At 46.6% G+C, this 13,940-nt stretch overlaps 1 protein-coding gene across 3 annotated transcripts in view; it reads left to right on the top strand.

The window, feature by feature from the left end:
* GALNT14 (polypeptide N-acetylgalactosaminyltransferase 14) overlaps positions 1–13,940 on the top strand; it is a 93,316-nt gene that overhangs the window by 75,902 nt on the left and 3,474 nt on the right. For all 3 annotated transcript variants that reach the window (XM_021537019.4, XM_085575873.1, XM_085575874.1), the window contains 5 exons: positions 861–987; positions 3,545–3,637; positions 5,047–5,130; positions 6,245–6,389; positions 13,597–13,716. In XM_021537019.4, the coding sequence (XP_021392694.3) occupies positions 861–987; positions 3,545–3,637; positions 5,047–5,130; positions 6,245–6,389; positions 13,597–13,716 (569 nt within the window). The remainder of the gene's footprint in view (positions 1–860; positions 988–3,544; positions 3,638–5,046; positions 5,131–6,244; positions 6,390–13,596; positions 13,717–13,940) is intronic.

The raw sequence follows: 13,940 nt of genomic DNA, 5'->3' as shown, positions 1-13,940 counted from the left end.
TTCTTTTCCACGCTGGTTCTATCTGAGCATGACTGTCTGACAATAGAGCTACAGATTCATAGCTTCATAAGCATCAGGACCAGATGGACCCATTTGATCAGCCATGCTGCTTATCCTTCCTACCTCATCCAGCTCCCTGCCAAGAGCTTTATAACTTCTGGTGTCAGTTGTGCCACAGGATCATTTTCCTTGAGAAGGGCCCTGTGGGCCAGCCATAGAGTGGTTTGGAGTGACTGAGAGACATTTCCCATACTAAGAACTTATCCTGTTTTTTGGGGTAATCCCTCCCACTGCTGACCTTTGCTTGTGTGGAGGTGTGTGCCTTACTTGACTGCAGCATTGGCACTCAAGGCCCAGAGTACCTGGTCTGGGTAAGCTCCTGTCCATTTTGGGACAGGTGATGACAGATGCACAGCTCTGTTCACTTTGCAGGGTCAGTGGTGGATTCATAAAGATGATGACATTTGTAGTCATTAATGGAGAGAATTCATAGCTTCTCCTGCTGAACTTGAGAGCCCTTTGGAGGGAAGTGACTCTGAAACAGGCAGTGCAGAAGTAATAAGGGAGGCACAAAACTGGTGAGAGGATTCTGCAGTGTATGAAAAGGGACCTGCTTACGGTCTCACACTTGCCATTGTGATTGCACCTGCTGTGCTAGAGGCAGGTTTCAAGTGCACTGACTTCAAACAGCTTGCAAAGAAGCTTTGAAATTTGCTTTTAAGGCCGTTGTGCCTAGGAAAGCCCATCTGGTAATTGATTTACCCCAGTTTAATGTTGCAGAGGATGAAGTAAGAGGTAATACCAGGATTCAGACTGCTTTAGGACAGAAAGACAAAGTGCTGAAGCTGCTTCTCTTACAGAAATCTCTTTCCGTGTGTGGATGTGTGGGGGGAGCCTGGAAATCATCCCCTGCAGCCGTGTTGGGCACGTCTTTCGGAAGAAACATCCCTACGTCTTTCCAGAGGGAAATGCCAATACATACATTAAGTAAGTAGTTTGCACTTGCTTTTTTGTTTTTTTTGTGAATCAGCCTTGTAGAGAGAGGGGGGAGCAGAGAAGACAGGCAGGAAAGTTTGTTTGGAAACTTTGAAATATCCTTGGGCAGGAATTTCTTGAGCTGAAGAAAATGTAAGTCAATACAGCTGTCCCATAGGATTTCTCCAGTGTTGAGAGTATGACAGAAATAGGACATTTATATGGTAGTTTTCATCAGCACAGAAATGGAGGGATGGCCCTAGCACATCCCTGAGTGCTGGCTGCTGGGACATAAAATGGTTTAGACCTTGAGGTCATCAGAACACATTTATGATGACCTGAAATCAGGCTGCCAGCAATGTCTGTCAGTAGCCAGTGACCTAGGCTGAGGGCTCAGTGTGGCTCAGCTGAACCAGAAAATTTGGTTCCCAGTGCCTCTCTGGGATGGAAGCCACACATCTTGCTGGAGAGGGTGGCTCTGTCTCCAGGCTGGTGCTCTCTCCTGACCAGAGGCAGCACCTGGCTGGCTTGGACACCAAAGGGACTGCTAGGGCATACCAGCTGAAGGGCACCTCTCCTCACACACAGGAACACAGACTGAATCAAATACTGAAAGGGCTGTCTGAAAGGGGCTAAGATCCTGGAAGCATCCTAGGCAAAGAAGAAGGAAATCCAGAAGTGGGAATAGGCATGGGAAAGATGATCAGAGCAACTAGTGAGATCAGGAAGGATTTCCTCCCTTTTTAGAGTGTGAGGGTGAATGTTGTTGCTTAAGTGAATGACAGAGAAAAGCACTGGGGGCACTTTGAGTAAATGCAGGGTTGTTTCTGAGCTAAGCTGCAGCTGTGAGTGCTCACACAGCAGGCTTTCCTTTTAGTGTGGACTTCCTACTGTCAGAGGGAGCCAGCAGCGTTTGTGAAGACCCAGGTATCTGCCACAGGTTACTGCTGACCCAGGCTCTCTGCAGCTTCCTCAGACTTTGCTTAAGACAAGGGGGAGTGCAAATGACACCTCTCATTAACACCTAATGTGTGATTTCCAGTCCCACAGTGGGTGGAGCAGGAAGGGGATGGCAGTGACCGGCACAGGGCATCATCAAGGGGCAGAGCACAACTTTGAGAATCGCTAGGAGGGCTCTTGGTTTCAGTAGTGAAGCAAGACTACTTGAGAGGGGCCTCGGATGGGGCAAACTCTCCCCTGTCAGAGTCACTGCAAACCTGAGTGAAGAGGTGGTGCCTGCATTGCATCACCTGCAGGAGGAGCAAGGGGAGCTTGAATGGGTACAGCTCTTCTGACTCCCTGCCAGGCACAAGCCTCTGGGGACTTCGGGGACATCCGTGTCATGCCTGGGTGTGAGCCTTGGCACTTACCCCTGCGTTTCTTGTAAACTCAAATGAGATCAGGAAGCCAAACAAAGGAACCTTGCACTCCGGGGAAGGCTAGGTACAGATGTAGACACTGATTTAGTCATCTCTTGAGCAAGAGCACTTAGACTATTGCCTTAGAGAGAGAGGAGGAAGCCCATGAATCAGCAAGGAACTGAGAATCAGTCTGGAGAAAAGTACCTGTAGGCATCAGGAGCTGGGATGTTATTAACCTTAGGGTATCTATCAGCCTTAATGTTACTGTTGTATAGAGAACAGAAGCAGCTCCTGGCAACCTGATGCTCTGTAGCACTTCTGTTTAAATAGAGGTGTTTGCAAAAATAATCTCCACCTGTCTGCCAGATACTGGTTGCTTTTCCACAGAGCCCCTACTTCAGTGTGAGAGACAGTTCAGGCTCCAGTGTAGTGCTGGCTTCATGTGCAGAATAATCCTTTTCTGGGCACCTGGGGCTTGGCTGGATCCAGAGCCTGCCTACAGCACCTGCAGCTTAGTGGTGTGGCAGCAATAGCTTGGAGACTCTGGCCTGCCTTGGAGCAGGAGACTGGAGGACTCTTTGATCTGGGCAGGGACAGGCAGATAGGCATGGAACAGGAAATGCATTTGCAAGAGGAGTTAGAGCCATCTGAAGCCAACAGATTTGCTGAGGTTCAGAAACCTTCTGCAGACACCTGGCTGATGTGGGAGAGTGGAATTCGTGCCGCAGCACAGTGATGGGGCCACTTTCTCTTTAAGTTTTGAATGCTGAGGTTTGCCTCAGTGAAATCCAGGAGTGCAAAGCAGGAGAGTCCATTCAGGACTGAAACAAAGGAAATACTTGCAAAGTTTTGGCAAACTTTTCAGAGCTCCATCCCAGCCACTAAATAAAACCCCAGGCATTCCTGTCTTGGAGATAATGCTTAAGACAAACTTCAGTTCTGACTCTGGTGGATGCAAAGCATCCAGCTGAGTTTGAAATGGTGAATTCTTTATCCAAGCTTTGTTTGGCATGATGTGTTTGGTCCCTGCAGTGATGGGAAGGAAGGTCTACATTCTGTAGAAGTGAGGGATGGGCTGGCTCAGAGGGGGCTTGAGTGAAGACCAAGCTGAGGGTGGGAGGAGGGTAGGGATGGATCAGTTGGTGCATTCTGGAGGATGTCACCCTGCATGCCTCCTTGGTTTCAGCATGTCCCCTTGCCTCCCTCAGGAACACCAAGCGCACAGCTGAGGTGTGGATGGACGAGTTCAAGCAGTACTACTACGCCGCCCGGCCCGCAGCCCAGGGGAGGCCTTTTGGGAAGTAAGGATTCTTCCTGTGCTGCCTGTGCCCTGCCTGTGCCCTGCTTGTGCCCTGCCTGTGCCCTGCTTGTGCCCTGCTTGTGCCCTGCTTGTGCCCTGCTTGTGCCCTGCTCATTCCCTGCCTGTGCCCTGCTCATTCCCTGCCTGTGCCCTGCCTGCTGCAGTGGGTGCTCATAGAGATGTTCCCTGCTGTGGAAACCCACCTGTGTTGTTTCTGTAGTGACAATAAAATACTGATGATAGGCACGTGCTACAGCAGTGAGGTGGATAAACTGCCAGTTTAAATGCGGTGCTGGTTTATTCCAGTGAGTGAACCAAATTCAGGGGGGGAAAACCCCCTCTGCCTCTGTCCTATCCTTGACATAACACAGAACTACTTCTGATCCCAGAGCGGAGTTTGGTAAGGAGAGTCCAGAGGTGTTGGTGGCAGCTGCTAGGCAGGAAAATCATCACATTTTTGACCTGCCGATGCTTTATTGGAAGGCAGCAAGTGTTTGTGTGCAGGGAGTTTTCCATTCATTCTATGAGTCAGAAATGCCTCCCTGTCAGGAGGACTGTAAATATTTGTGTTGTATTTCTCATTTTCACATAGCTCTTAGAAAGTTTCCTTCAGACTCCAAGGGGTTCTGAGTCCAAACTTGAATTCCTTGTGATCACTCTTCAATCTCCAGGATAAATAATTTGAGTCCTGGTGACTCCCCTGTTTCCTCTGAATTAATATTCTCCTCCCATCCATCAGCACAAAATTAAGTAGCAGCTCTGTCCTCTGCTTAGGGTATAGAGAAGTTAACCTATGTGAAAAGGAGGTACTGGAGGCTTCTGACTATTCCATAAAATTCCAGTTCATAACAACCCCACAGCTGGAGGCTGGCCCAGGGAGGAGCTGGAGTTTTGAAAATGTCACTGTACAGCATGATCCTTCAGTAGAAATTTTGTCCTGATTAATAAAAGAAAAGTGTTTCACTGTGTGATTAACTTCTGCTGGCTTACCAGCATGTTTAGGTGCTCTTGCAAATCAAGGCCTCCTGTAGTCCTGTAAACCAAGAGTAACTTAGAATAGCAAACAGCATATTTTAATTTCCCAGTATGTTAATATATTCAGGTAAGGGTTATAGTAGACAGCATACATTTTTCACTAATAATTTTTAAATTACTGTGCTCTTCCATGAACCTTCCCAGATCCAGACTCCTTGTTAAAATGACAATATGTCATCGTGCCATTTTACCAAGTGAGACCTCCAAAGAGACAGATCAAAATAACTGCTCAAGCTCATACAGAGAGAAACAGAGCTGCTGATGCTCTTGTATTTGTTGTCGGTGCATTTCTGATGGGTTTTTCTCATCCTCCCTTCTTGGTGTGTTGGGTCTCACCTTCATAATTTCCATCTCTGTGTTATTTTCTTCCCACAGCATCCAGAGCAGAGTGGAGCTGCGGAAGAAGTTGAAATGCCACAGCTTCAAGTGGTACCTGGAAAATGTTTATCCTGAACTTCGGTACGGATGTGTGATCTCCGTGGGATGCTTCATCCCTCCCTCCTGCCCCACAGAGCTTTCTTCTGCCCCAGAGACATAGGCATCTCCTTCCTTGGGCTTCACAGAAGGGCAGAGGGAATTTTGTGCTGCACAGCTTGCTCACAGTGTGACATATTGCAGGGCTTTGGAGATCCTTGGGGGTCCCTTCCAGCTCGGGATATTCTGTGATATCTGTGTCCTCCAAGCAATTTGCTGCAGGGCTGGTGAGGGACAAAGCACCAGTTATTCCCATTTGCTCTCAGGAATTCATTAGATATCTTCCTGCCCAAGCTGTGGAACAGGCTGTGTAGGGAAATAAGTGAATTTCCTTACAAAAGTATCCAAGGCAGAAAATCCACCGTAGTGTCCGCAGGGGTGTTTTGGTACTTAATGACTCCTACTTATTAAACAAGCACCTAATTTCCAGTCCTTTCACACTGTTCTGTGGCACTCAAATCTTCTCTGTTGTGAAACCATTCACTCTAAGATCTTATGACTTGCATTCAGATGGCTCTGCCTTGCTCCTTGCCCAATGCTTTGATAAATATTGTTGCTTTTGCAGATATCTTTTAGTTGCCAATTTACACTAGAAGCCATTGCATTAATTCCTCTGATCCCTGTCAGGAGCCATCCTAAGAAAGGTTGGTACAATTCTGGAGATACCATCAGGGACCTGCTGGTGCAATAGCTGAGTGCAGAATTGCTGTGTGAAAATGATGATTTATAGCCATTTTCGTACTATTTTTTTTTTTTTGCCATGTATGGCATTGCACAGCAGCATCATGGGCAATGCCAGGGCTCTGTGACAGTTTGTTGTAAAGTTCCCCTTTCCTGTAAGCTGAAGGCTGCTCACAGCCTACTCCTGGCTCCTCTGTTTGCCTTGGGCAGTTATTTATTTTTCCTCTTACAAAGGTCAGCCATCCATCTCTGAGCGCTGCTTCTGCAGCATCCCTGTCCATGTGCTGCTCTCAGTGCTTCAGTATTGTGGTGGATCTTGCCACCCCTCATTTTCTGAAGGTGAAATGGTGCAACCTCACCCCACTGAGCCTCCCTGTGTGTGGGCCAGTACAATGTTGTTTTCACGCTGTTCCCACAGGATTCCCAAGGAATCGCTGTATCAGACTGGGATCATCAGGCAAAGGCAGAGCTGCCTGGAGTCACACAAGTCTGAAGACCAGGAGTTCCCCATCCTGAGCTTAACTCCTTGTAACAGCAGCAAGGGCACAGTGCCAAAGGCACAGGTAAGATGTGTTGTGTATCCCCATGATGCTGGATGGGAAGAAGCCATGGGGGCAGCTTGAAGATGATTCCTTAAGTTTGCTAAAGCTCTGTTGGAGGATTTACCCATTCTGCCAGTGTCTTTCCTTAGGCAGCCTATCATTAAACCTTGGCAGCTCCAACTGACCTTGGTGGAAGCTCCGGGCAGCTGCAGGGACTGGTGCAGGAGCCACAGGACAGTGTGTCCCACTCATCCCCGTGGGAGCCTGTGCTGAGCTCTTCTCACTGCCCAGGAACACCACATGCTGCACAGATCGAAGGCAAAGAGAATTATAACTTCCTCTCATCTCTCGGCCTTTTTTCTCTCAGAATGGACTGAGTTGCAGTGGCATTTGCAACTTCATAGTCTGCAGTCTCTCAGTATTGGATTGCCCATTAAACTAGCAAGGATTTAATGAGGATGATCTCAGTTTTTTCAGTCTCATTGAGATGAGAAAAAGCTGTATGAATTGATGTTCCCAAAAGCACAGCCTAGGAGATTTTAGAGCCAAGAGCAGGCACATATGCCTTTCTCCTTTCTGGAGCAAGACACTGAAGATACACACAGCTTCAAAACTCGCCTTTGTGATTTTGGGCATGTCAGTAAGTTCTGTGTTCCCAGCTATAAAATGGGGAGGATAACAATCCCTTGCTTCTCCATGGTTGCCATGAAATAATTCAGTAGGACATGGTGTGGTGTGCTTGCACTTGACTGTACATCCTTAACCCTCATGGTTACATATTCAAACCAGGTAGCTGTGCATATAAAAGGCCCAGCTTGGGGAGACTGCTTAAAATATCCCTGATTTGTGTCTGCAAACAAAGCATGTCATTATGTATGTCTCTCTTAAATGCAGTTGCATGCCTGTCTGTAGGCAGGAAATTAATATCTGTTTCACAGCATGGAAAAATCAACAATGACTATTGGAATATTAGTCAGTTCACAAAATGTAGTTAATATAATTGCAAGTGCCACACAGTAGCACTTCTTACAGTTTCACTGGTTTCCATGTTCCAGAACAGTTTTTTTTTCCTTCCAGTGCTACATGGACTTTTCACACAAACAGCAAGCTGATGAGAGCAGGTCATCAGGTTTTTCAGGGCTAGCTCTGCAGAAGAAAGGAAAAGTGTTCTAACAATAATAGCAACTTCCAATGAATTGGCTGTTTAAAAAAAAAAAAATCTGGGAAAATCAGAATGAAGAATGCTGCTGCAAGTTAGTGTTTCAAAATGAAATGGTATTGGTCTTTCTGAAATACCAATTTGATGTGGTATTTTAAAATGAGAAATGTCATGCCAACAAGTTGGATTGTTTCATTCCTACCAAACACATTTTGTTTTGACATTTCTGTGCAGTAAATTTTCAGAATTTTTCACGCCATGAACTTTTCATCTTCCTGTTCTGATTCTGCAGCAGTTTGCAATAGGTCAACACTTCCCACTGGATGGCAGCTCTATTTCTTGTGCACATCCAGGACTAACTTTGCAGAGGAACAGAAAAACGCACTACAAACAGATTGCAGAATGACTGCACTCAGTACACAGCAGGAACAGAGAAAAGCCTTTCCTTTTTATCTTTTTCTGTCTTTTTAGTATAGTTCTTTATTACTTGTACCCATGGAGAATAGTTCAGATTAAAACAGGATGTTTAAACTTTTATTGTGAATAGAAACTTATATTTTAATGACTCAGTTGCCACAAGACCACCTGAACTTGTGGACAATGTGGGTGTTACAGTCACCAGGCTGTGTAGGATTGATTATGCAGCAGCCTTGAATTCTACTTGGTTTTGCATTTGATACACCAGAATAGAGCAATAATCTTCACTTTTAACATACTGAAGTCACGTCTTGTTTACCCTAAGCTTTATTTTGTGAAAAATAGGCTTAGCTAAATCAAAGCTGTGCTTCCTTGGCATTCAGTAAGTACTGTGGAAATATCCTGGCTGTCCAAAATCTTTATTATCACTATTACAGTAGCAGTAATTTCATTGCTTTGATTGCCTTTCTGTAGCTGTCTGCCTGCTGGGCTACCCCAGCCCTTTACCAACATTTCATGCACAAAGTCTTGAGATTCAGTGTGAGAAGATCTAGGCTGTCATGGTTTGAGGAGAGAGGCACAGGATATGTCAGGTGGCAATCAATTGCTCTTCATTTTAGGTTTTACTAATTGTAGTGTAGGGGAAGGTTGTTGTGAGACCTCTGGCTACATCCATAGCTGGGATAAATTGAGATGAGTACTCAGTGGTGAAATCAGACTTACACCCTTAGAAAGTCTCAAAAAACCTCATTGCTGGTGTCTGGTGTTGGTCCTGAATCACTGAAAGGGGCACTGAGATGAAGAAGACCCCTTATCTTTGTGTGGGAGAGCTCTGTCTTATCATCCTGGGGATCCACTTGGTCCTTTCCTCTCCAGAAGGCCTGGCAGCGGGCAGGGTGAGTTCTGTCCCCTGGGGTGGCTCTCAGAGGGAATTGAGGTGGTTGAGAACCTCAGGGTGGCTGTCAGAGGGCTCCTGAGCTAGTGACAGGCAGAGATGTTTGTGCAGTCCCCAGGACACAGCAGACTCTGCCTGTGCTCCTGCCCGCTGGAGCCTCGGCACTCCACGCCTTGTTGCATCTCATTTGCTAAATTAACAGATTGATTTAGTTTTTCATGAGAGAAATGCATCTGAGGGAAAATAATTGATCATAATTTTGTCCTCATCTATCTAATAAAGATGTGAGTAGTTGGGGTTATTTTTTTCAAAGCAAGTGTCAGTTGGTATTAGTTCATAGAGTTTGGAAAAGACATCTGACTGGGATTTATTTAAGTCATTAGCAGCTTCAGGAAACCTGACATACTTCAGATAAAAAATCTGAAGATGCTTTGACCTGGATATAACACATGTGTAAGCAGTTGCTGCAAGAGGAATGTAAAGCTCAGGCATCTATCTTTTAGACAAGCAAGGAAACAGGGGAAAGGCTGCAGCATCCATTTCCTGGGTCTGCAGCCCAAAATACCTGGGGTTTGCAGCTGAGTGGCTGCCATTGCATTTGAGTGGCATGACCTTGACTCTTCTTGGGAAGGAAAGGCAGTGTGATGATCTGCCTGGTGTGGTTTGAGGTCTTCTGTGTGCTGACTAGATCTGCCCTTTTTTTGAAGAGCATTTAGCATCCGTCCAAACTCAGTGACCCTTCTGAGACATCTCAACCATAAACATTCTCTTCTGACCCTCCTCCCCTCAAAAGCCTTCATTCTTCTCCTCCGTGACCTGCCCTGGCTGTAGGCTGGCTGGAGCTGTGGGAGACACGCTGAGCAAGCAGAGCAGGGGGCAGCAGTGTCGTCTCTGCACCCAGGTTGTCCTGGGCCCTTGTGTACTTTGCTTTCCCTCTCCTGAGAAGTGTAGAAGTGCCAGTTGTATCCCAGGGTCTTTGATGAGGGCAGCACTTCGGTATCCTCAGGTGACTCATGCAGTCGTGTGCCTTGGGAAGTCCTTCTCTGGGATTTTAAGAAGATAATTGGATAATTAGATGGTTCCACCTTCTTCAGAAACACTTCTCTCTTGCTCCTACCCCTGCTTTAGGGCACGGCTGACCTCTTGCTCACAGCAGAGGCATTGCTGTCACGGAACGCTGGGCTCCCCTGGGACTGCTCCTGCCTGGGCTGAGGGGCTCCTTGCTCCATCTGCTAGCCAGGCAATGCCAAGCCAAAGGTCACTCTTGAAAATAATTTGCTCAGTTCACAATAATGCTGAGTAACAGTGACAGGTGCCGGCTCAGATGATGCTAAAGCCTTGAGAAGCAGTCACAGGCCCTCCAGTGAGGGGTTGGTGTTATCTGAGGCTTTGGAGGAAGGGGGTTGCTGGTTGTGCTGTGCAGCTGGTGATGCTCTCTTCACCAAGTCCACCCTCTTCCTCCTGATTCCACCACCCCTCCATCTTTGCCTTTGAAAAGGCAGGAAATCTTGATGTCAGTTTTACCTCATAGATCTATTTTTCTTTGGTTCTGGGTCAGCTCTAATCCCTGATGGCATCTCCTCAGGCAAGTCTGCAGTCCTGAAGCCATGCCAGCTCCTTTCAGGGCTCCTTAGGGGTACTATAGGCTGCTCCATCCACCACAACCTTGGCTATGCTGGTCACGTCAGTGTGCCAGGGATTAGGAGATAAAGTAGTTCCTCATGGAAAAAAGAAAAAAATAATCCCAACTCATAAAAATAAGGGAAGAGAAAGGAGTAAGATAAAAATTTGTGTGGCCATGGGCATGTATTTTTACCCAAAGTCCTTCATGGATTCTGTGGTGTTCAAACGACTTCCCTCCTCCTTCCCCTTCAAATTTCTTCATTTTCTGCATAATTTTCTTTGGCTTTCATCTAGGGCTGAAAGGGAAGAAGACATGATTAGAGCTGGATAAAATATTTTCAACAGGACTGGCTTCCATAAAAAGCCATTCTGCTGAGATAGATGAGCAGTGTGAAAATCTGTCAGCTGAGATAAAGACAGTGGAAGGACAGCCTGGGGGCATGAGGGTAGGATCCAGTGTCAGCTGTGGAACTGGTGCACACATCCAGCTCTGGAGCCACTCACTTCTTACAATGAACAATAGCTTAGGGAGAATGGTTATCACCACCCTTCCTATCCCATGGTCCACTGCTGGTTGAGAGGATAGCTCTGCCTTAAGAGGATGTGAATATTCTGAAGCTTTGAATGTAGCCTGGTCTGGATAAAAAATAATGGAAGACTTCTGGTAGGAATAGTCTTCTGTAAGATAATCTCAGTGAAGATATCAAACAAACAAAAAGTCCCATGGCCTGGGTTAGTTGAAGAATATAGCATATACACAAGTTACAGCATTAACTGGCTGCTGCTGAGGAGCCTCATGGGTGCAGCTTTAGCCCTGTCCTGAGCTAAAATGACCAGCAACTGGTTAAAAATGTTAAGCAGGTTTTCAAAGCAGCTTGTAGCAGCATGGGTGCCAAGAACAGATGTTGGAGCTTGCCCCATAGGGTTTGGTTCTTCGTAGATGCTGGACTAATTTGGCACCTGATTTCCCAGGCTGGTGGTTTACACAGCAGCTGACAGCGTGCAGGGTTGGGATGTCTGGAACGTGTTCACTGTGGGATCAGGTGAACCCTGCTCCATATGACAAAGAAAAGTGGTTGCCAGAAGGGTGTGGATTACAGCTTTGAAAATGAATGCTTGTTATGTACCCAGATCCTGGGCAGCTCTTGCTGAGGAACCTGTGGGCAGGCTGTTCAGAAAGCCAGGTTTGATTTCCAGGAGCTGGTGGGGAATAGTGGGCTAAGAAGCACAGAGTATGAGGATCACAGTGTGAAGTCCTTGTGGAGCTGGGTCTGCTGTGTAAAAGTGTGTTTTCCCTTCCAGCTGGCTAAAAACCTGAATGAAAATGGGATTTATATTCCCAAGAGTTAAATGCCTGTACCTGTCTGTTTTGAAGTTGAGGAGAGGAGTTAGAGCTGCTGGCAGTGACAAATACCAAAGGACTGGAAACGTGTCCCTGCTCTAATAACTCATGCTAATGCAACCCAAAATCTCCACCATTCAAAGTCAGGGGTGCTGCAGGCATCCTAGCTCTGAGAGTAGGACAGCCATTCTTCACATTTCCCTCCAGCACTCAGAAAGGGTTGAAATCTCTCCAGAGCCCCATTTTTCCAGCTCCAGCCTAAGAGCCGTATGTTTGAGCACTGCCTTCCCCTCCACTGCCAACACTGCTGCTCACATCACTTCTCATGGAGCTCTGACTTCTCCATATCTGAGCTCCCAACTGCTCTGCTTCCTTTTTGCACCCTTACTTTCCCGCCATGTTCAGAGTTTTCATAGGCTGTACTTTGCTAAAGCATGTGCCATGGCTCCTGGGGTCTCTTGTGGGAACCCTTTTGCTCCCTGGACTTGCTGTCTCTGGCAGGGTTATTGCACTCTGATAGTGAAGCCAGCCAGCTGTTGGTCCTCCAGCCCTGCTCACCTGTCCTGCCATGGCTCTGAAACCTGCTTTCCATCTGCTCCCACTGCTGCTGCTCAGAGTCACTTACAAAGCAGGAGCTGATCCTGCTTTGCACCCTGGATGGGAGCCCTCGGAAAGCTCTTGCAGCCCCACTCCTTCTAATTTCAAAGTTGATGTTCACAGAAAGTTACAAGCAAAACACCTCTTCCAGAAGTCCCTGTCTAGGGTTGTGTAAAAGCATGGCTTGTGGTTTCCCATCAGCCAAACCAGCTCTTGTCTGCTTGTGCACACAGAAATAACAGGGAGGCAGACATCCCTTGGCTGGGATCCTCTCAGGAGGTGCTCTTGGGTAATACGAGCACAGGTGAGTGATAGAAAATGTTCAGCTGGAATAAACATTGGAGTAAACTTCTGTGAAACACTCCTGGGTTAAGCAGTGTGTCTGTACATCCATGGTGCTTTGTCCAGCACATTTGCAAATCCTCATCAAACTTATCAGCTGCTCTTCTCCCAGAAACATCCAGTGGTGAAAAAGATGGTAATCCCCAAGATCTCCTGTTGTTTGGTAAGCACTGCACAGGACAAAGAGTCTCTGCTCCTCCAAACTTTATTTCTGGGGCTGAGGAGCTGATAAAGAGCTGGTGAACATGAAAAAGCAACAAAAGAAAAAATCCTCCAAGACAACCCAGTGGAATGAGAGTAGCAATGGTTATAGCCAACCATTACAGCAAACCTTTGAAATTTGGTCCCAGTATCTTGATAGAAAGCAGATATTTACCTCTTATTTTTGTGATATTTGGGAACAGAACCCCAGGAGTTGCAGATATTTGCTATATATCACCTCTTGTCTCCCACTGACAGCTGCAAAACATCTCTGCTGCTCTTCCCTGAAAAAATAGGATTGCACATTGTGTGGTTAGTATGTTCCTGCCTCTCTTCTGTTTTTTTTTCCCATCCTTCTGTTCTCCAACCACAGCCCAGTTCTGGCATGGAATCTTTTGTCTCATGAAACTTGTTCTTCCAGCAGCTTTTGTAGACATTTTCTTTGGTACCTGCAGTCCCTCAATGACAACTGCAGTTTTGGGGAGGCTTGAAACATCCCAGTGACTTCTCCTGATGCCTCTTGAAGGCATTGAGGTTTGTGCTTGATTTTGTAAGGGGCAGGATCCAAGCCAAAGTGTTTGTTTTCCAGGTAAAAGATCAGCAAGAATCAACACTGCTCTCTCACCACCTTTCTTTTTCTTCCTCTGTGCAGGAATGGACATACACATACAACCACCATGTCCGCCAGCAGCAGCTGTGTTTGTCTGTGTACACCCTCTTCCCTGGTTCCCAGGTGCTGCTGTCACCTTGTAAAGAAGGTGACAACAAGCAGGTGAGCCCTTTTCACTGATCCCCCATTTTCTTTGAAGTTCCCTTTCTTTCATCACAGTATTACTGCACATTAAATGGCCTGTGCTCTGACTTCATCTGGGAAGCACAGTCAATTTGGGAGTACAGACTCTGGCCTGTTCAGCCCTTTGCCTCTTAAATGAGTGTGTTGATAAGGGTGTCTATTAGTGAGGGTGGTGATCTGGATACTTCAATGCAGAAGTCAAA

This window comes from Lonchura striata, chromosome 3 (assembly GCF_050655825.1).
Source record: "Lonchura striata isolate lonStrDom1 chromosome 3, ASM5065582v1, whole genome shotgun sequence".
NCBI lineage: Eukaryota > Metazoa > Chordata > Aves > Passeriformes > Estrildidae > Lonchura > Lonchura striata.
The sequence above is the reverse complement of the archived record's forward strand: the minus strand, read 5'-3'. Positions and strand labels throughout refer to the sequence as shown.